The sequence below is a fragment of the Crocodylus porosus genome, unplaced genomic scaffold, assembly GCF_001723895.1.
Source record: "Crocodylus porosus isolate Cpor-Errol unplaced genomic scaffold, CroPor_comp1, whole genome shotgun sequence".
In the NCBI taxonomy this organism is placed as follows: Eukaryota; Metazoa; Chordata; order Crocodylia; family Crocodylidae; genus Crocodylus; species Crocodylus porosus.
The window spans coordinates 35,090,059-35,106,022 of record NW_017728909.1 but is presented as its reverse complement, the minus strand read 5'-3'; the positions used below and the strand labels follow the sequence as shown (position 1 = coordinate 35,106,022).

At 39.7% G+C, this 15,964-nt stretch overlaps 1 protein-coding gene across 1 annotated transcript in view; it reads right to left on the bottom strand.

The window, feature by feature from the left end:
- Nucleotides 1-6,520: 6,520 nt before the first annotated feature.
- The window catches only part of SNX18 (sorting nexin 18), a gene marked incomplete at its 5' end in the record, with an annotated part of 29,933 nt that continues 20,489 nt past the window's right edge, over nucleotides 6,521-15,964 (bottom strand). Inside the window, one exon of the mRNA XM_019531692.1 lies at nucleotides 6,521-8,931. Coding sequence (XP_019387237.1) covers nucleotides 8,678-8,931 — 254 coding nt within the window. The remainder of the gene's footprint in view (nucleotides 8,932-15,964) is intronic.

Below are 15,964 nucleotides of genomic sequence, written 5' to 3'. Positions count from 1 at the left end.
TTTCTCTCTTGATATTACTTCCTTCTACAGCCATGCAGTTACAGGATGCCTGTATACTTAAAAGTCAAGAGCGATAAAAACAAAAATTTGTCACTTTTATATCCTTTACATACAGTATCTGTAGTAAAATTACCAGCAATTTCACTATAAAATAGAGTTCATTATGGTAAAATCTGCTAACCCCAGACACCAATTGCCACACAACTGATGTAGCAGAAATTAAAACCATAGCAAAGAATCTAATCTCTCTGATTTAACAATGGAAAGGCAGGCTTTTAGCCTGCAATAATGTACTTTGTTGAACAGACAAGGTGATAGAGATCAAATATTTAGCATTCATAAGCAACTGCATTTCAGACATATAACAACTTATTTTGCATTAAAGAGAATATATTGACAGTTGAAACACACCCCAGAATGTCCACCTTTAAAAACAAAAGCTGGCATTTACATCATCAATGTATAAACGAGAATGAAAGAAAAAAGTTACAACTGAAGACAGTTAAATTCCTTGTTACTGTTTTATTTGAATCACTCAATAAGTATTTCCCCAAAAAAGAGACTATATTACTCAAGTGACATCAAATGAGTAGTCAGATAATGTTCTCCAAGCTTCCCAGGAATTAATCTCTTCTTCATGGGGTCTTTTCTTTGGCCACTAGAGAAAGCCTTCCACCAGGCCGGAATGTAAACATAGAGAAAGGGCAGGAAAAGAGAATTTCCATCATTATCCTAACAGAGCAAATATAGAAAAGCTGTACTTTTCCTATAAAGCCCCTCTGCATAGCAGAAGCACCCAGGGAAGTGGTGGATACGAAGATTCCCAGAATCATGACTCCACTGCAAGAGGGCTAGATCCACAAGTGGATGTAGGCACTATTTAACTTCCACTTTGCCCGCTTACATTCTAAAATCAACCATCACATTCTGCTCAGTTGCCACTGAATCCAGGAAACATCTAAAATCCCCAAGTGCTTCAGTGTTCATCGCAATGTTCCCTAAGCACTGAGTCTGCTTCTGGCACGCCCAAAGCACATCAGTGTTAGCAGCACTGAACATGTAGCCTAGCTCACACTACCTTGACAAGGATGCACAGATCAAGTTCTTCTGTGCCTATTTCACCTGCCCAGCCCAACCCAGTAGGTGGCCTAAGGCCCCATATAAAAACTGGAACAGGAAATGTTGTTTCTGTTTTTATCCAATAGGCCAGTAGTTTGAGCTCTCAGCCAGCATTTAGGTGACTTAAGTTCATTTCCCAGCTTTGCCTTGCAGAATTCACTTACATGTACAATCAGGAAGGAGATATCCAAACACACAAATACAAAATGAGGACTAACTGCCTAAGTAACAATACTGCAGACAGGATGATCCAGGAGAAAATTCAGGGTCATGACTCCCAGTGGAGAGAGGTGCCTTCTTGAAGCCCAGAGTGAGACAGAAGTCCCAGAGGAATGGATTTAAGCTACAGCATCCTCTTCTCTGCTTGCTCAGCATGATGGCTGTGAGGGTTGCTTCCCCAACTCCCCTTGGAGTTCTAGATTCAACTACCGCAGCAAAGCACCTAAAAATGAGGGGCTTTAATGTTACATCTGCTCATGCATTTAGTTCCCAGAGACTCTTGCAGTTAGTGCAAAGTCCCAAGCAGACAGCCTGCTCCCAGCTGGAACTGGACCACCTACAAGTCTTCAGATGAATGAATGGAGGTAGAAACCCACAACCACCACCACCTGCACACACAACTGTCTGGAGAAAATTCTGTGAGGGGAATCTTCATTAATTTTGAGAAAGGCAGCCATCTCAACACATGCCAGTGAATCTTTTTTCCAACCTATGACGTGTTATTTACCATTTTCTAGCATAGGAATATTTATTTTTGTAAATAAATGGCATATACTGTTAATGTCAATTTTGTAAAGATTAGAATGAGGAGTCATTCCTACTTTTATCTTCAGAGAAATACAATGCTTTCACATTCTTTAAACCAGGACACAGTCCCAGAAAAACTATTTCAAGTTAAAGCCAGTAAGAAAAACGTGTTTCCTCGGCTTTTGTCCTTTCCAAATAGTAATTTTACAATCCCCAAGAGAAATAAAAATATTGTTAATTTTCAATATAATTATGGGAGAAAGCTTTTTTTGGTGGGGAATTATTTCATTCTGCATTTAAGACTCAGGTATTAATTAGTGAAACAAGAGAATACTATGGATTGAATTCTGTTCAGATCGACAGATGTAATTTGGCTAACTAGGGCTTGATCTTCTGACTAGAGTCGGTGAGAAAACTCCTATCGATTTCAAAAGGAACAAAATGAGATCATCTGGTGTTAAATGTTTGTGCAATGGGTGCAAGTAGCAAGATTCTCTAAACTGCATGAAAATGACAATAAGAAAAAGAAGTGACTTATTATATGTACATGGCAAATGCTGTGGAAGTGGCTGGAGAACTGTCAAATGAGAAAAGTTCCCTTGGCCAAAGCAGTGAAGATGTCCAGAAATAAATGCTCATTTTCTAGAAGTTTCTGTCCACCACCATCTCTTCTGAAACACCACATTATCCGGTTGCTCTATATGTATGGTTCTAAGCCTTGTTGGACTCAAAGGGCCCCTCAGAAATGACAGCTCTTAACTTTGACTTGTGTTTTGACTACGGAATAATAAAGCAATTCTACTGTTGCAATTGGAGACACCTTCATCCAAGTACCTTCCATGCCTCTTTAGAAATAGTGGATGCCCTGGGTAAATTGAGAAATTGGAAAGCTTTAGAACCAAGTGGAATATTTTCTCAGTTATTAATTCAACCAAGGCTTGATTTACTGGAATTGTTTTAATTTTTTCCCACTTTCTTTGCCTAATTTTAAATAAATATACTGATATATTGATAACACACACTATTTCAATTAGATGTTTTATATCATCTTTCTATCCACAATATATCATTTTGCCCTATTAAGCTGTATCATATAAAAAAATTAAGATTGCAAAGTCAATCACTCAAATTTAGGAAGTGTCAAAATTATGGTTGCCCTTGAAAACTTTATCTTCCACTCCTGTGCATACTTCTTAATATATTCTAACTGCATGAACAAAAACAGGACACACAATGGATGGTGCTCACTTGATGAGAAGATAGGGATTATTTTGTTTATTCTCACTGTTCAATCTGTGTCCCCACATTCCTTATTTGCTACACACCATTCAAATCCTATTCTGAAAACTGAATCACTAATTTCCTTTTGCTTTTCAATGATGCTTATGACAGTAGGTTTCATAGGCTTCAATAAAATTATCTTCACAACACCAGAGTGAGCTGGCATTATCATCTCCATTTTAAAACAGGGAGCTGAGGGAACAGAGAAATTAAGCTAAAAAATATACTGTGATTTTGGGTGCGTGATTTGAGGAGCTCAAGTGATGTTTTTTCAGAGCACTTAACTAAACGCACAAAATGCTATAAAATGTTATGTACACACTTCAGCTTTGCAGAAGCAAAGCTTTAAAGAAGTACAGCTAGCTCAGCACTTCTGCAAATCAGCCTAAACATATTAGCTCAGACACTCAGAAAATGAAGGCTGCACCATTAGTGGTCAGCTGTGAAAAGTCTGTTATGTGCAACTCATATCATATAGCAAAACTATCAGAGACAGGGATTGAATCTAGTTTTCCAGGGTGGATTTCAAACATCTAAGTGATGAGAACTTCCCTTTTCCCACCTTCTGTCAGTACATCCCTTTTAACTTCTGCAATAAATGAAGTAAATGTTCTACAAACAACAGCTTCATTAATGATTTCCCTGATTAATTTGGAGAGCACTGGTCACCCTGTGCACCAAATGGGGCAAGGTGAAATTACCTGATCATGCAATTAAAAGATCACAGACGTAAGCTGTACATACAACTTTTAGTTGTGTTATTTCCTACTTTTTGAGGGCCTGACTGCAATCGTTGTGTTGGCTTTTTTCCCCTGGGCTTTTTGTACCTAATTTTCTATATTTAAAAAAAATGCCAACACATGAAAATCACACTGACTACCATACAATTCCATTCTACAGCCTGTTATTTAGAAAGTCAAGCTAGCTGAACATACTGGATCCAAGAGCAGTGCTAGAATGTTTAGATAAGTGGTCCCTAAACTCTACTGGCTCATTGGCAAGAATAGTGAACAAGAAACATGCTACATAGCATCTTATTTGATCTTGCTGTGAATCTCAGTCTTATTACTTTTTTTTTTTGGTCACAAACTATATTGGATGACATTATCTATAAATCAAAACAGAGTTTAAATTTATATCCTGTCCAATCCAGAAAGGCTAATTGTGGCTTTCTGGATAGTTTGGAGAACACTGTGTTAGATGAACCTCGTAAACCTTTGGCACTTGAGCCAACAGTAACCAACAATGCGGGAGACAGCAGGTTGAAACGTTTCCACCAGAGAAATAATTTATACAATTTTTGCCAGTGGTTTTTGTGGCTATTTGCTGAGAGCAAGAGAATATTGATGCTCAATTTTGAGTCTAATGAAGGTGAGGGGAATGTACGTCAATGGTGAGATGTTTCTGTTCCAGTCTTTTCTGAATAGAGCCTTCTAGCCAATCCTCATCCTAGTCTTCTGCTCACTTATTAACTTCTCCTCCCATCATCCCAAAGTGCTAGAACTGCCCACCCTGCTACCACGTCTCTGCATCCCAGATCTGCAGAGAACACAGGACTGTCACTTTGCCCACAGGTCCTATGATGGAGGGAACAACTGAGAGAAAACTTAGCCCCTGAAGACTAGGGTGGAAAAAGCAAAACACGTAAAATGCAATCTTCAGAAATTTAGTTGCCAAATTCAAATAAATTTGAGCATAGGCAAACCATAATTTACAAAAACTCTTAATTTGGCAACATTTCAACAGATGTCTATACAAACAGCAAGAACTTTATTGCTGCTAAATGTAAAGTACCTGCTCCAAAGCATGGAGGCACAGGAGCTTTTCAACTAACTTTTTAAAGAATATTTGAACATGGGCAAAACAACACATTTTCCCTTAACCTCATTTTGAAAAGTGGCCATCAGTTTATGCAATTCTAAAAAAAGTTAGACTGAGAAGACCCTCACAGTGAAAGCTTGACAAAATTACAATATTTCAAATATGGTCACAGAATGCAATGAGTAACATTATCTGTATTACTTATCAAAAAGATTTTTAAATAGTTTAAGGGTAATCAATATATTTAACATGTTCAAATATATCCAATTTTATATAGAAGAACCTTTCATCACAACAATGTTTCCTGAAATTCTGCTGAAGGGTTACCAGAGTAGCTCCAACCTAGATCTACTTTGAATGTCTTCTGTTTGACAGCTAAAGCAACTGTAAAGGTTATTCTTTGTTCATTCTTCATTCTTCTAAGTCATCTGTGTATTTTGTCAGACACCTTTCTTACTTGCCTCTGCAAAACTGGGCTGTGCAACACTCCTGTCAAACTTACTGTATTCCGTGATCCTTACAAACAAAACATAAAAAAGGTACAGAGGGTACATAAACCAACATAGTTGCCTTGTTGACTGTGCAGGCATCCTGAAACAATAGCACTGAAAATCAATTGCCCTAATCATTTTAAACAGGTAAAATGGAGGAATGGTATAAAATAAAGGGAATGTAACACTGAACTGAACCGGAGTTACTTCAATTGTTCTCTTCCACATTTGATTCACTGAAAATGTTAAACTCTCTTTGATTAATAAAGAAACTGCTGCAAAATTTCAAGTTTGATACACCACAGTTGCCATACAAATTAGATCCATCTTCCTGTTTTGAGACCTTGAACAATATCCTTCATTATTCAGAGATTTGGGATGATGGGAATTCAGTACAGTAAAAGCTTTGTTATCTAGCACCCATGGGGAATGGAGGGCGCCGAGAAACAAAATATGCTGGTAAACTGAGCAGCCCGAACAGGCATCTTTGCCTGACCAGGCTGCTGCTGTCCTGCCGCATCTGGGGTGTTGCCGCGGGCCCCAAGGGACAGGAAGGGGGGACCCACCCAGGCTGCTTTCCCGCGAGCCATAAGGGCTCTGCAAAACTGGAAGTGCCACAGTGAGCACTTCCGGTTTCACTTTTCCTTTACAAGCCGGCATGCCGGTTAACAGAGCATGCTGGCCTGTAAGGTGCCAGATAAATCAGCTTTTACTGTACATTACTTCTTCACTGAAAGAATATTTTATATTAAACTGAATTTGGATTTCTCACATTACACAGTAAATATTCAGTGCATTTTTTCCTTTTTCTTTTTCCAACGTAGGATTTTTTTTTAAAGAGTAAAAACTAGGAAATCCTAGCTAGCCAAGCTATTTCCAAGAAATTCTATTTCTTGCCTACCTACAACTAATATATCAGAAAGAGTTCATCATAAAAATGGGACAAAGCCACAAACTATGGTCCTAGGTATGAAACTTTTGAAAGTCTGGAAGTTTGCTTTAGTGAATCAAATTTAACAAATCAAAATATCCCCAAGAATAGACAAATGAGAAAACTGAGATGAAGGCCATGACAGTTTATTTTAGAAAACTGTACCTTTCTGGTAATGCTTTATGGTATACATATCACAGCTTATTTTTTTCCCTTGCATATGAACATTTCAATAAAATTAACCTCCTAAAAATGCTTTAACTGGATCAAGCACATATTCTGAAGAGGTCTTAACTGTCCCAAGTAAAATTAATTTGATTGCTGTCTGTTATAATTATGGTAAAGAAATCAATTACAACTGTGGCTGGTTTAGCCAAATATAAGCCAAGAAATATGGAGAAAAGGCTGAGATTTCAAACCTAATTACCACCACTGCTGTAAGTACTTAAACTGTATATGGGAAGCAAGATCAGCTATGGTTCATAGACCTATAGTAAGACACATTGAAGGTTAATCAGCATTATAACTGCCATGTACTTAATTTCCTCTACATTAGTTTCAATATTCTTTTTTTGTCTGTTTGTTTATGAACAGTTTCTTTTCTTATTGATTGTCCTTTTTCTTTTAGGAAACACTGATTTTTTTGTCTTTTGGTAATTTTGTGTTTCACTTCATCGCCTGTATATCAGCAGCACTGCTATCAGCAAGCTCTTGCAATAGATTTGTGTTAACCACCATGCAAGTCAATCCTTGTTTGCTTATTCTTTCCAAATGAAGTGGTAGAGCTTCTTTAACATACAGAAGTTGCTATGATCCAATAAATCCAATGATGAATTTGTAAACAAAATGGGTAATATTTCTCACTCTACTATACCCTTTTAATTTCCAGTTTCCTAGCTTTTGTTTAAGGTAGCTCTTTGTTAAGTATTCTTTTTCCCAGGAACGTTTTTTGGAGGATAAGTAAAACCCTTTGTCATAAGAAACATACAGAAGAGTAAACTTGTAGGCTAAAAGGATGGAGTTTAGACTTATTTCCCTTGGTGTAGAGCAGAGAATTGTTTATTCTTTCCTCTTTTTTTTTTGTTTTAAAGACAGTCTTTCAGTCTATATACACCTACTTGACTTGTCAAAAATCCTTGTATAAAAAAAAGACAACTGTTAATTTCTACTTGTGTATTATAAATATAACAAATACTTCTTATTTTCTAGTCGGTTCAGCCAAGACTGGTTTGAACCATTTATACCATGGAAAGTCCCTGAAAATTTGTGACTTAGTAAACAAGTGAATCACAGTGGAGTCTCAATTCAATCAACTGACAATGCAGGTCCGTGTTTGCATTCACACTGAACCAACAGCTAAACAATGAGCAAATCTTCTCCAACTGAAATAATGCACAAACAAACGCTAGCGAGCCTGTATTTGCATCCCCTCAATATATTTCAATGCTTTGCTTTTATTAGGCCAGTCTTCCAATTCTCCATTCATAATAATGTATTATAGAATAAACCATTCACTGTTATCCTATCCAGAAAGGGAATTCACTGGTACTGTATTTTTGCATGTGTGTTTAAGATTCTGGTACATGTAATAAAGTTTTCATTTTAAGGTCTTGGAAAACATTACATGATTTTGAATCCTCCTCTTTTAGCCAATATTTTTCATAAGACAATACTTGCTGTGCAAATTGGATGGCAACTGATTTTTTTCAGTCAGTATGAGGTTTCATAATCAGTTCCTGTCATAGACACTAATCCTTCATTCATTCAATCAATCATAAAAATGTGGCTTGCTAGAAAAGGAAAAAAAACAAGAGTCTAAAGGCACAAAGTCGCACAGCTGCTCTAGTAGGAAGCTGTAAACAGAGAATTGTTTGAATTTAAGAAATCCAAATGTAGGAGAGTCAAAAGGCATCTGAAGCAGGCTTTTAGCTAGCCAGCTTCCTTAAAGACCCAAAGGGTTTTGAGGTCTACAAAGTATGCACTAAAATACCATACTTCAAAAAGCAATAAGGCAAATAGTATAATCATTATTTCAAAAAAGTTACAATGGTAGTGTATGCATACACAGTATACTTAGTTACAATGTGTGGTACTGTTTCTACTACATAGCCATATTAACTGTTTCCTTCCTACATAATTAGAGATTCAGCTGGGATTCCAGGTGAACACAAAACCATCCCTGTACCACCACCAAGAGCGGGCAATAGTTCTTCAACAGCAGTGACATTTACTCTGCTGCTTCAATCATATTCATGCCAAGGAAAGTTCGCTATTCAAAGTTCAGCAATTAAACACTGTCGTACTTGTGAAGCGCTTCTTCTAATTTTTGTGTCACTTTTTGGAAAAAAAGTATTTGCTGTTGTAAGAAATGTTGCATCTGTGATTTAAAGTCCCGTACTCGAATTTTGTGGAAATGGTTAATTTCTGCAAGAGTTGCAAAAGAAATAATGTTACAACGTTCTTGAATACCCTCAGCCTTCTGGACCTCCATCTTCCCTTCTTCAACATGCCGCTTACTTTCCTTTACTTTGGTAAGGGCTCCTGCATAAAGAACAAACAAAAAAAAAGATGTTGAACATGAAAGAGCCTGTAGATTCTACTGTACTCTACCAATGTGTTGAAGGTGACAACAATTCTATGGCAGACAAAGTCCTTCACTTGCATAGATATACAAGCTATTGGACAAATCTATATACAAGCATATATTTTACCTACATTATAAACATTTCAGCCTTCTAAAAAGTTACATTTGGAAGGAACTTTGAATGGTGTTACGTGAGGGGTAAAACACAGTAAGATCTGTACCAAATACTTCCTTGATCAAAATACAGAAGACAATTATATCACATACATGGCTTCTTTCAAAAGAATTAAGTGAACAGAGAAGCTGATAAAAGACAAAGAAAGGTGTTAGAACCTGAAAAACCTTGGAAAAGAGCGATCAATGAAATCACATACTAAATATGATGTCTGAATGGCTATGCTGTTTAGAGAAGAAATAGAAGAAATATCAGTTGCAGAATTTAAAAGCAAAAAAATATATAGTATACAACATACCCTTCCAAATAAAACATGCATCTTGTTTTTGGAAGGCTGAATGTAGGAAAAATAAAGATTTTTCTAGAGTCCTGTTGGTCCTTGCTGTCCAAAAAAACAAGGTACAGGTCTTATTCATGGACACAAGGTATACAAGAAAGTACGGCAACAGCCTTTCTAGCAGTAATATTACCTCATCTAAATTACTACTTGTTCCAAGTCCCTCATGTAAAATAAACCCTCTATCCTAGATTTTTGGAGATTGAAAAATGATCTCATATGACTGACTTGTATTGCTACCTTCCAATTTGAAAAAAGCAGGGAGTTGGAATGACTGATAGTGTTCAGGGTAGTCGCTGCTTACTGTATTTCTATCGAGCAGTATTAACATTCCAATAGTTGGTGCAATATTTTTGTTTAGTTTTCATGCCCTACACTTATTTTTAAAGACCTACTTTATTATTTTTCCTCTTAGAACTGAGAATAGGTATACTCTTCTAAGATGTAGTCAAAATAATATATCAGGCAGTTTAGCGAATTCCACGGGCAGTTTGTTTAACTTGTAAAAGAGGTCAGATTGCTACACACAAAAAAAGAAGCTCCAATATCAGAGCTGAACAGGCATGTTTTCTGTAGTTTTTTAAAAGGAATTAAAATTATTTATTTAGTTTTTCTAGAAATATTTGGGACATTTCCCCTTGTGCTCTGTACCGTCTTGTTATTAAAAAAAGAATCCAGCTCATCTGTTTCAACTGCGCTTAGGCTACACAACATCATCTCTTTTTCTCTTGTTTCCAGTCTGGTCCAGGTTGCGCTTAACAACTAAGAGAGCTTAAAATATTTCCGTCTGTTGTCACATGCTTGCCAAAAGAACTTATGGAATAGTTCCCAAATGAATTTTGGACTGTGGGAATGAAGTTACTAAGTAAATAAGTGAAACAAAGGGCTGCTACTTTAGACCTGTAGGGATCTGAATGAGAAAGGCCTGTTCCTAAGTATAATGAAAAGGCCAAGTAAAAGGGCTGTGCACCAAGGTGTTCTATAGGAATTTTCTCTTCAAAGCCAGAAGAGTTACTAGAACCACTCCAAATCCTTTCCCAGGGACTTGCTGTAGTCCTCAGAGTTAATGCATACCAATTAAAAGGTGGACACTGGTCAATAAATCAGCTACAACAAGAATCCATTGGCTTCGCCACCACTCTACACTGGCCCACCCAATTAAAAAAAAAAAAAACAAGCCACCAAACTTCTGCCTGAAAGATAGGGTGCACAATTCTGTACTTCTGTACATCTATCTGTATTTCCTCCTTTCTGAAGTCAAGGATTTCCAAGGTAGAATATGTCCCTAAATCTTCATCAGCTTCAGCATTCTTTCCAATGACACTTCCTTTCAGCAAACAGCTCAATTCAATAAAAAGTTTTTCTGTGCATTAGTTGTACTGCAGAAGCCTAAGCAAAGCTCTAAAAAATTTAAATGTGGGGCTTGTGTTGAAGCCACATGGAACTGCTTAATCAAATCTGACAATGCTTAGTCCTGGTATTGGAAATAGTTTTCAATGTTACAGCTAACATAACTAAAAATCAGAAAAAAAACCTGCATTTATAATTTTATTTATAAATAAATAAGGCCCTACCTTTTAAAACATTTTCTCCTTAAACCACTCCGTGCTAATAAAAATTCTCTATGTTTATAGATCAAACACTAATCAGAAATAATTATTATTTTAAAGTTTTGTATCTCTTTCGAGCATTAAAGACAAAAAAAAATTAGGAAAATCTAATCAGAAACTGTGCCCCATTAACAGTTGCCCTAAAGCAGATATTACACTTGATCTGAGCTTTCAAAAGGACGTGAATCTATAATTTCCATTAAGTCCTCAAATAGATTATAGCCTGAGGTCAGCAATCAATGTAATGAGTTCATATGCTTAAATACATACTATTTTTTTTAAGTAGCCACAGATTTGGAGTACTAATATACTAATAATGAAAGCAATTAATCTTCAAATAACCTAAAAGGAATAAAAGATGTCAATAATACAGACAGAAAAAAAAGTTTAATCTCTATTACTAAGAAACAAACTTCTTTATAACGTCATAAAAAAGTCTTAAATAAAAATATGAGTCAAGTCTTTCACTCTAGAACAGTGATTCTCAACGGGTGTGTCCTGATGTGCCACAAGATCCTTAAGTGCCTTGTCCCTATGCAAGAAGGTAAGTGCTCTCCTTCCCCTTCCACTCAGCACTCCATGGCTAACTCTACCTCCCACAGCTCCTCTCCTGCTCCTTCTCCTGCCCTTCCCCTACCCTGGCAGTCCCTGTGCTGGCCATCCCCATGCTCTGAGCAGCATGCTGTGTCACAGACAGACAGGCAGGTAGGTGGACTTGAGGCCATGGAGCCCTGTTTTCAGCCTGGCTCTGCCCTTGCCCCCCACCCCCCAATTCCCAGGGCCAGTAGAAGAGGCTGCAGGAACAGGTGGCTCCAGTAGTCAGTATGGGAGAGCCTCAGTGGCAGGGACTGTGTTTTCCTCTTCATATAGACCATGGACCAGGAGGGGAAAAAGGGAATGGCAGGGTGATGCCCTGCCCCTGCTGCCCTCATGGGGCACCAGCTAGGTTGTAGCTCAGTGATTCTCAATGGCACTTCCACTAAGTTCAGGAAAAGTTACGGAGGGGTGCCTTGAAGGTGAAAGGTTGAGAACTGCTGCTCTATAAGGTAATGCATGAACTTGTTAAAAAACAGAGCCCACTGAGGTTTAAAACTGTACAAAACTAGCCAATCTATGTTTTCTCACAGCTTTGGCATTTTCACTTACAACAGTATGTAGCATACTTCAGATGAAATGGTCCCAAAGGATTTCACTATGGCCTCCAGTTTTGCATTTGATCTATAAAAACAGACCTCAAGCTTGAGAAGAGTTTCACTGCTCCCAATGGTGCTGAAAACAGGTGCAAGAATCCACTCACGCAGATACAACATGCAGGCAATTATAGCATTGACTGGGACCTTTAATATTGTGTTCTCACATATAACCTGCACCTTTACCCTGCAAAAACAGCTGGTGAAAATTGAAGCACACATTGTATGTGTGAAAAATTGATCTCCACAGATTTAGACATTAACTGGCTCAGCTCTGGAACCTACATCAATTAACTCTGTCCCTGTTCCCCCAACACCAAAATTTCTAAACCGCTGGGGAGCTCCCAACTGGATAACAGGGTAGGTCACAGTAGATCAGCTTTTTGGCCCCATCTCACATAGCAGGTTCACCTCTAGCTGCAGTACTCAGTGGAAAAGTCATGTGCAATTAAATATGCATGGATAAACTCTGGAGCTTGTTGCTCCAGTTCTTTGCTCCTGGTCATGCTGTTTGAAAGTGTGCTTAGGAGCAAAAAACTCCAGATCAAGTTGCTCTGGAGTTTATTTGTGTGCAGCACACGGAGCCCAGTTGAAGCAGCTTGGGCTGGCAGGAGGAACACAGGAGGTCAGCCTGCCAGCTCAGGGCTTCTTTGATGGGGCTCTACGTGCTGCAGAGAGGCTGGCTGAGACACAAGGGGCTAGCCTTCATGCTGAAGCACCCACACGCTGCACCCAGCTGCTCTGCATCATGTGGTGCTCTGTTGGAACATCCCTGGGCTGGCTGCTCTGATGGGGCTTTATGTGCTGTAGAGCAACTGGCTGGGGCACAAGGGTGCTTCACTGCAGGGCCTGCCTGCCAGCTAGTCCCACACCCAGCCAGCCAGGGCAGCACCTATACGTGTGTTGCTATGCATGAAAAACTCCACAGCAGGTTAGAACTTAAAGAGAAGTTTAATAGGGGTGCACATTTAGACCTCATGACATTTACCGTGCAGTTAATTAGTCAACTGTGCAGTAAGTGTCTTGTTTAGATGTGCCCAATTTCTACCTGGAAGATTTACTTTCTTCAAGCTTTCTTTCTAAAACAATGTGTATATTATAGCCCAGGGGGAGGGGCATGCATGGGAAAATGTGTCATCAAAAATACAAAACTGTATATATGGGCATCAGTAGTATGAAACACAGCTTGCTGCACAACACAAAGGCAGACAAAAGTTTGGTGATGACACCCAGAGAACTCTTCATAATATATATTTTTTAAAAGTCAAATTTAAAATGCTGAGACAAAGCAAGGTATACTGAAAGCACAAGCGAAAAAGGAAAGGGTATAAATATACCAGGGGGGTGGGGAAATCAATGGAAGGAGCCATGTCCTAATGTACTTTATTTCAATGAAAACTGCTGCTAAATGTGCAGCTGGGGTAGAAAAAGGCAAAAACAAGTTAAGCTGCTGTAACAGAGACTACTCTATTATTGGATTTACTGAATTCATGAATATTAATTATATTATATTACTGCTTCTTTAGCAAAAGGAACCAAACTAAGGTTGCATATGGATCAATTTGTACAGACATTAATTCTGGCATTTCCTAACTTTTGCGAGTTTGACTTTTATAAGCTTAATAGTCTTCTAAAAAAGTTTCACAAATCGGGTAAGCATTATATTTTATGCCCATGAACAGCTGTACTCCCATAAAAACTTGTTCGGTCTTTTAGAGCTTCAAGTTCATTCAAGTGACTTTTAATTATACAGTTTCATAAATTCAAGATCTATGGGGATGATCCAAGCCGTGATCCAGCCCACCGAATACTACCCCATGGTCCTAATCCATGTGGGTATTAATGATGCAGCCAGGAGAAGCCCTGATCAACTGATGGCGGACTACCATGCTCTGGGGTGCGTGATAAAGGAGATATGCACGCAGGTGGTTTTCTCCTCTATTCTACCAGTGAGTGGACGTGGAAGACGGTGTGCATCGTGGAGACCAACTGGCGGCTTCGGGAATAGTGTCTTGAGGCGGGCTTTGGCTTCCTCGACAATGACCGGCACATCACAACAAGAGACATGCTCAGATGGGATGGGCTCCACCTTTCCCCTAAAGGTAAGTGTGTGTTTTCTTCTAAGTTGGCAGATCTCCTCTGGCAGGCTTTAAACTAGGCTCGTTGGGGGAAGGGGAAGACGAGGGTGGAGGAAACATCGGACTGCCAGACTAAGCAACACCCACAAGTACAGCCCAGTTTAGACTGATGAGCAGAACATATACACAGGTAAGCAACAGGGGCCAGGCTAATGCTGAAAGTAGGGGGCCAGTGCACACATCCACAGGAGGCCTCAAATGCCTCTACACAAACGCTCGTAGTATGGAAAACAAGCACTAGGCGACACCAATCCGGACACAGTGGGGATCACTGAAACGTGGTGGGACTCAATGCATGACTGGGCAGTGAATGTCAAGGGCTATAGGCTGTACAGGAGGGACAGGATAGGAAGGAAAGGTGTGGACATGGCACTCTATATTAAGGAGGAATACACATCCTCGTCAATTAACACAGAATCAGAGGAGGGGAACCTGAAGTGCTTTGGGTTAGAATACAAGGCAGTCAAGGGGAAAGAGACTTAATGGTGGGGGTCCACTACAGACCTCCCAACCAAGTGGAAGAGCTCGACCAGGAATTCTTAAGTCAGCTCACGGAGGTAGTGAAGTCAAAGGATGTGGTTGTTATGGGAGACCTGAACTTCCCAGACATCTGCTGGGAAGAACAGTCAGCCAGGTCTGACCGCTCACATAGGTTCCTAGCCAGAATGCAGGACCTCCATCTAACCCAGGAGGTGCACAGCCCCACCAGGGGAGACACCTTGTTGGACCTGATGCTGGCCACAAGAGATGACCTGGTGAGGGGGCTGTGGGTGCTCAGCCACCTGGGCAACAGTGATCATTGCCTGCTGGAATTCATCCAGTGCAGGGTGGCAAAGGCCTACAGCAAGGCTGCAGCCCTAGATTTCAGGAGGGCAGACTTCAGTGAGCTAAGGAGAATAGTCGGGGAAGCACTGAGGTCCTAGAGGGGAGGGGAGCCATGTGTCCAAGGAGAGTGGTCGCTCCTTAAGGAGATGATCCTCCAAGCCCAACATGGATCAAAGGAACAAAAAGGGCACATAAGCCCCTGTGGCTCACCAAAAGCATCTGGGAATGTTTCCTAGGTAAAAGGGAGGCGCACACCCAATGGAAGAGAGGGGCCATCACCAGGGAGGACTATACTGTAGTGGCTCGGGGATGGAGGGGGGCAGTCAGGAAGGCCAAGGCAGAGAAGGAACTGGGACTAGCTTCCCAGATTAAGGGCAACAAGAAGTCCTTTTTTAAATACATACAGAGTAAAAAGAAGGTTCCGGGTAATGTGGGGCCCCTGCAGGACACGTTAGGAAATTTGGACGTCACACCAGATGACAAAGCCAACATATTTAAAGATTTCTTTGCCTCCGTTTTCCTAAGCAGGGACCGGAATAGTCACCCTCCCACTGGGTCCCCCTCAGGCCCCAGAGGAGTCTCACCTAGGCCAAGGGTTAGTGAGGAGCTAGTTAGGGAACTTCTGGAGGGACTGGATGTATTCGTGTCAGCTGGTCCAGATGATCTCCGCCCTAGAGTACTGAGGGAATTGGCTGAGGTCATTGCAAGACCCCTG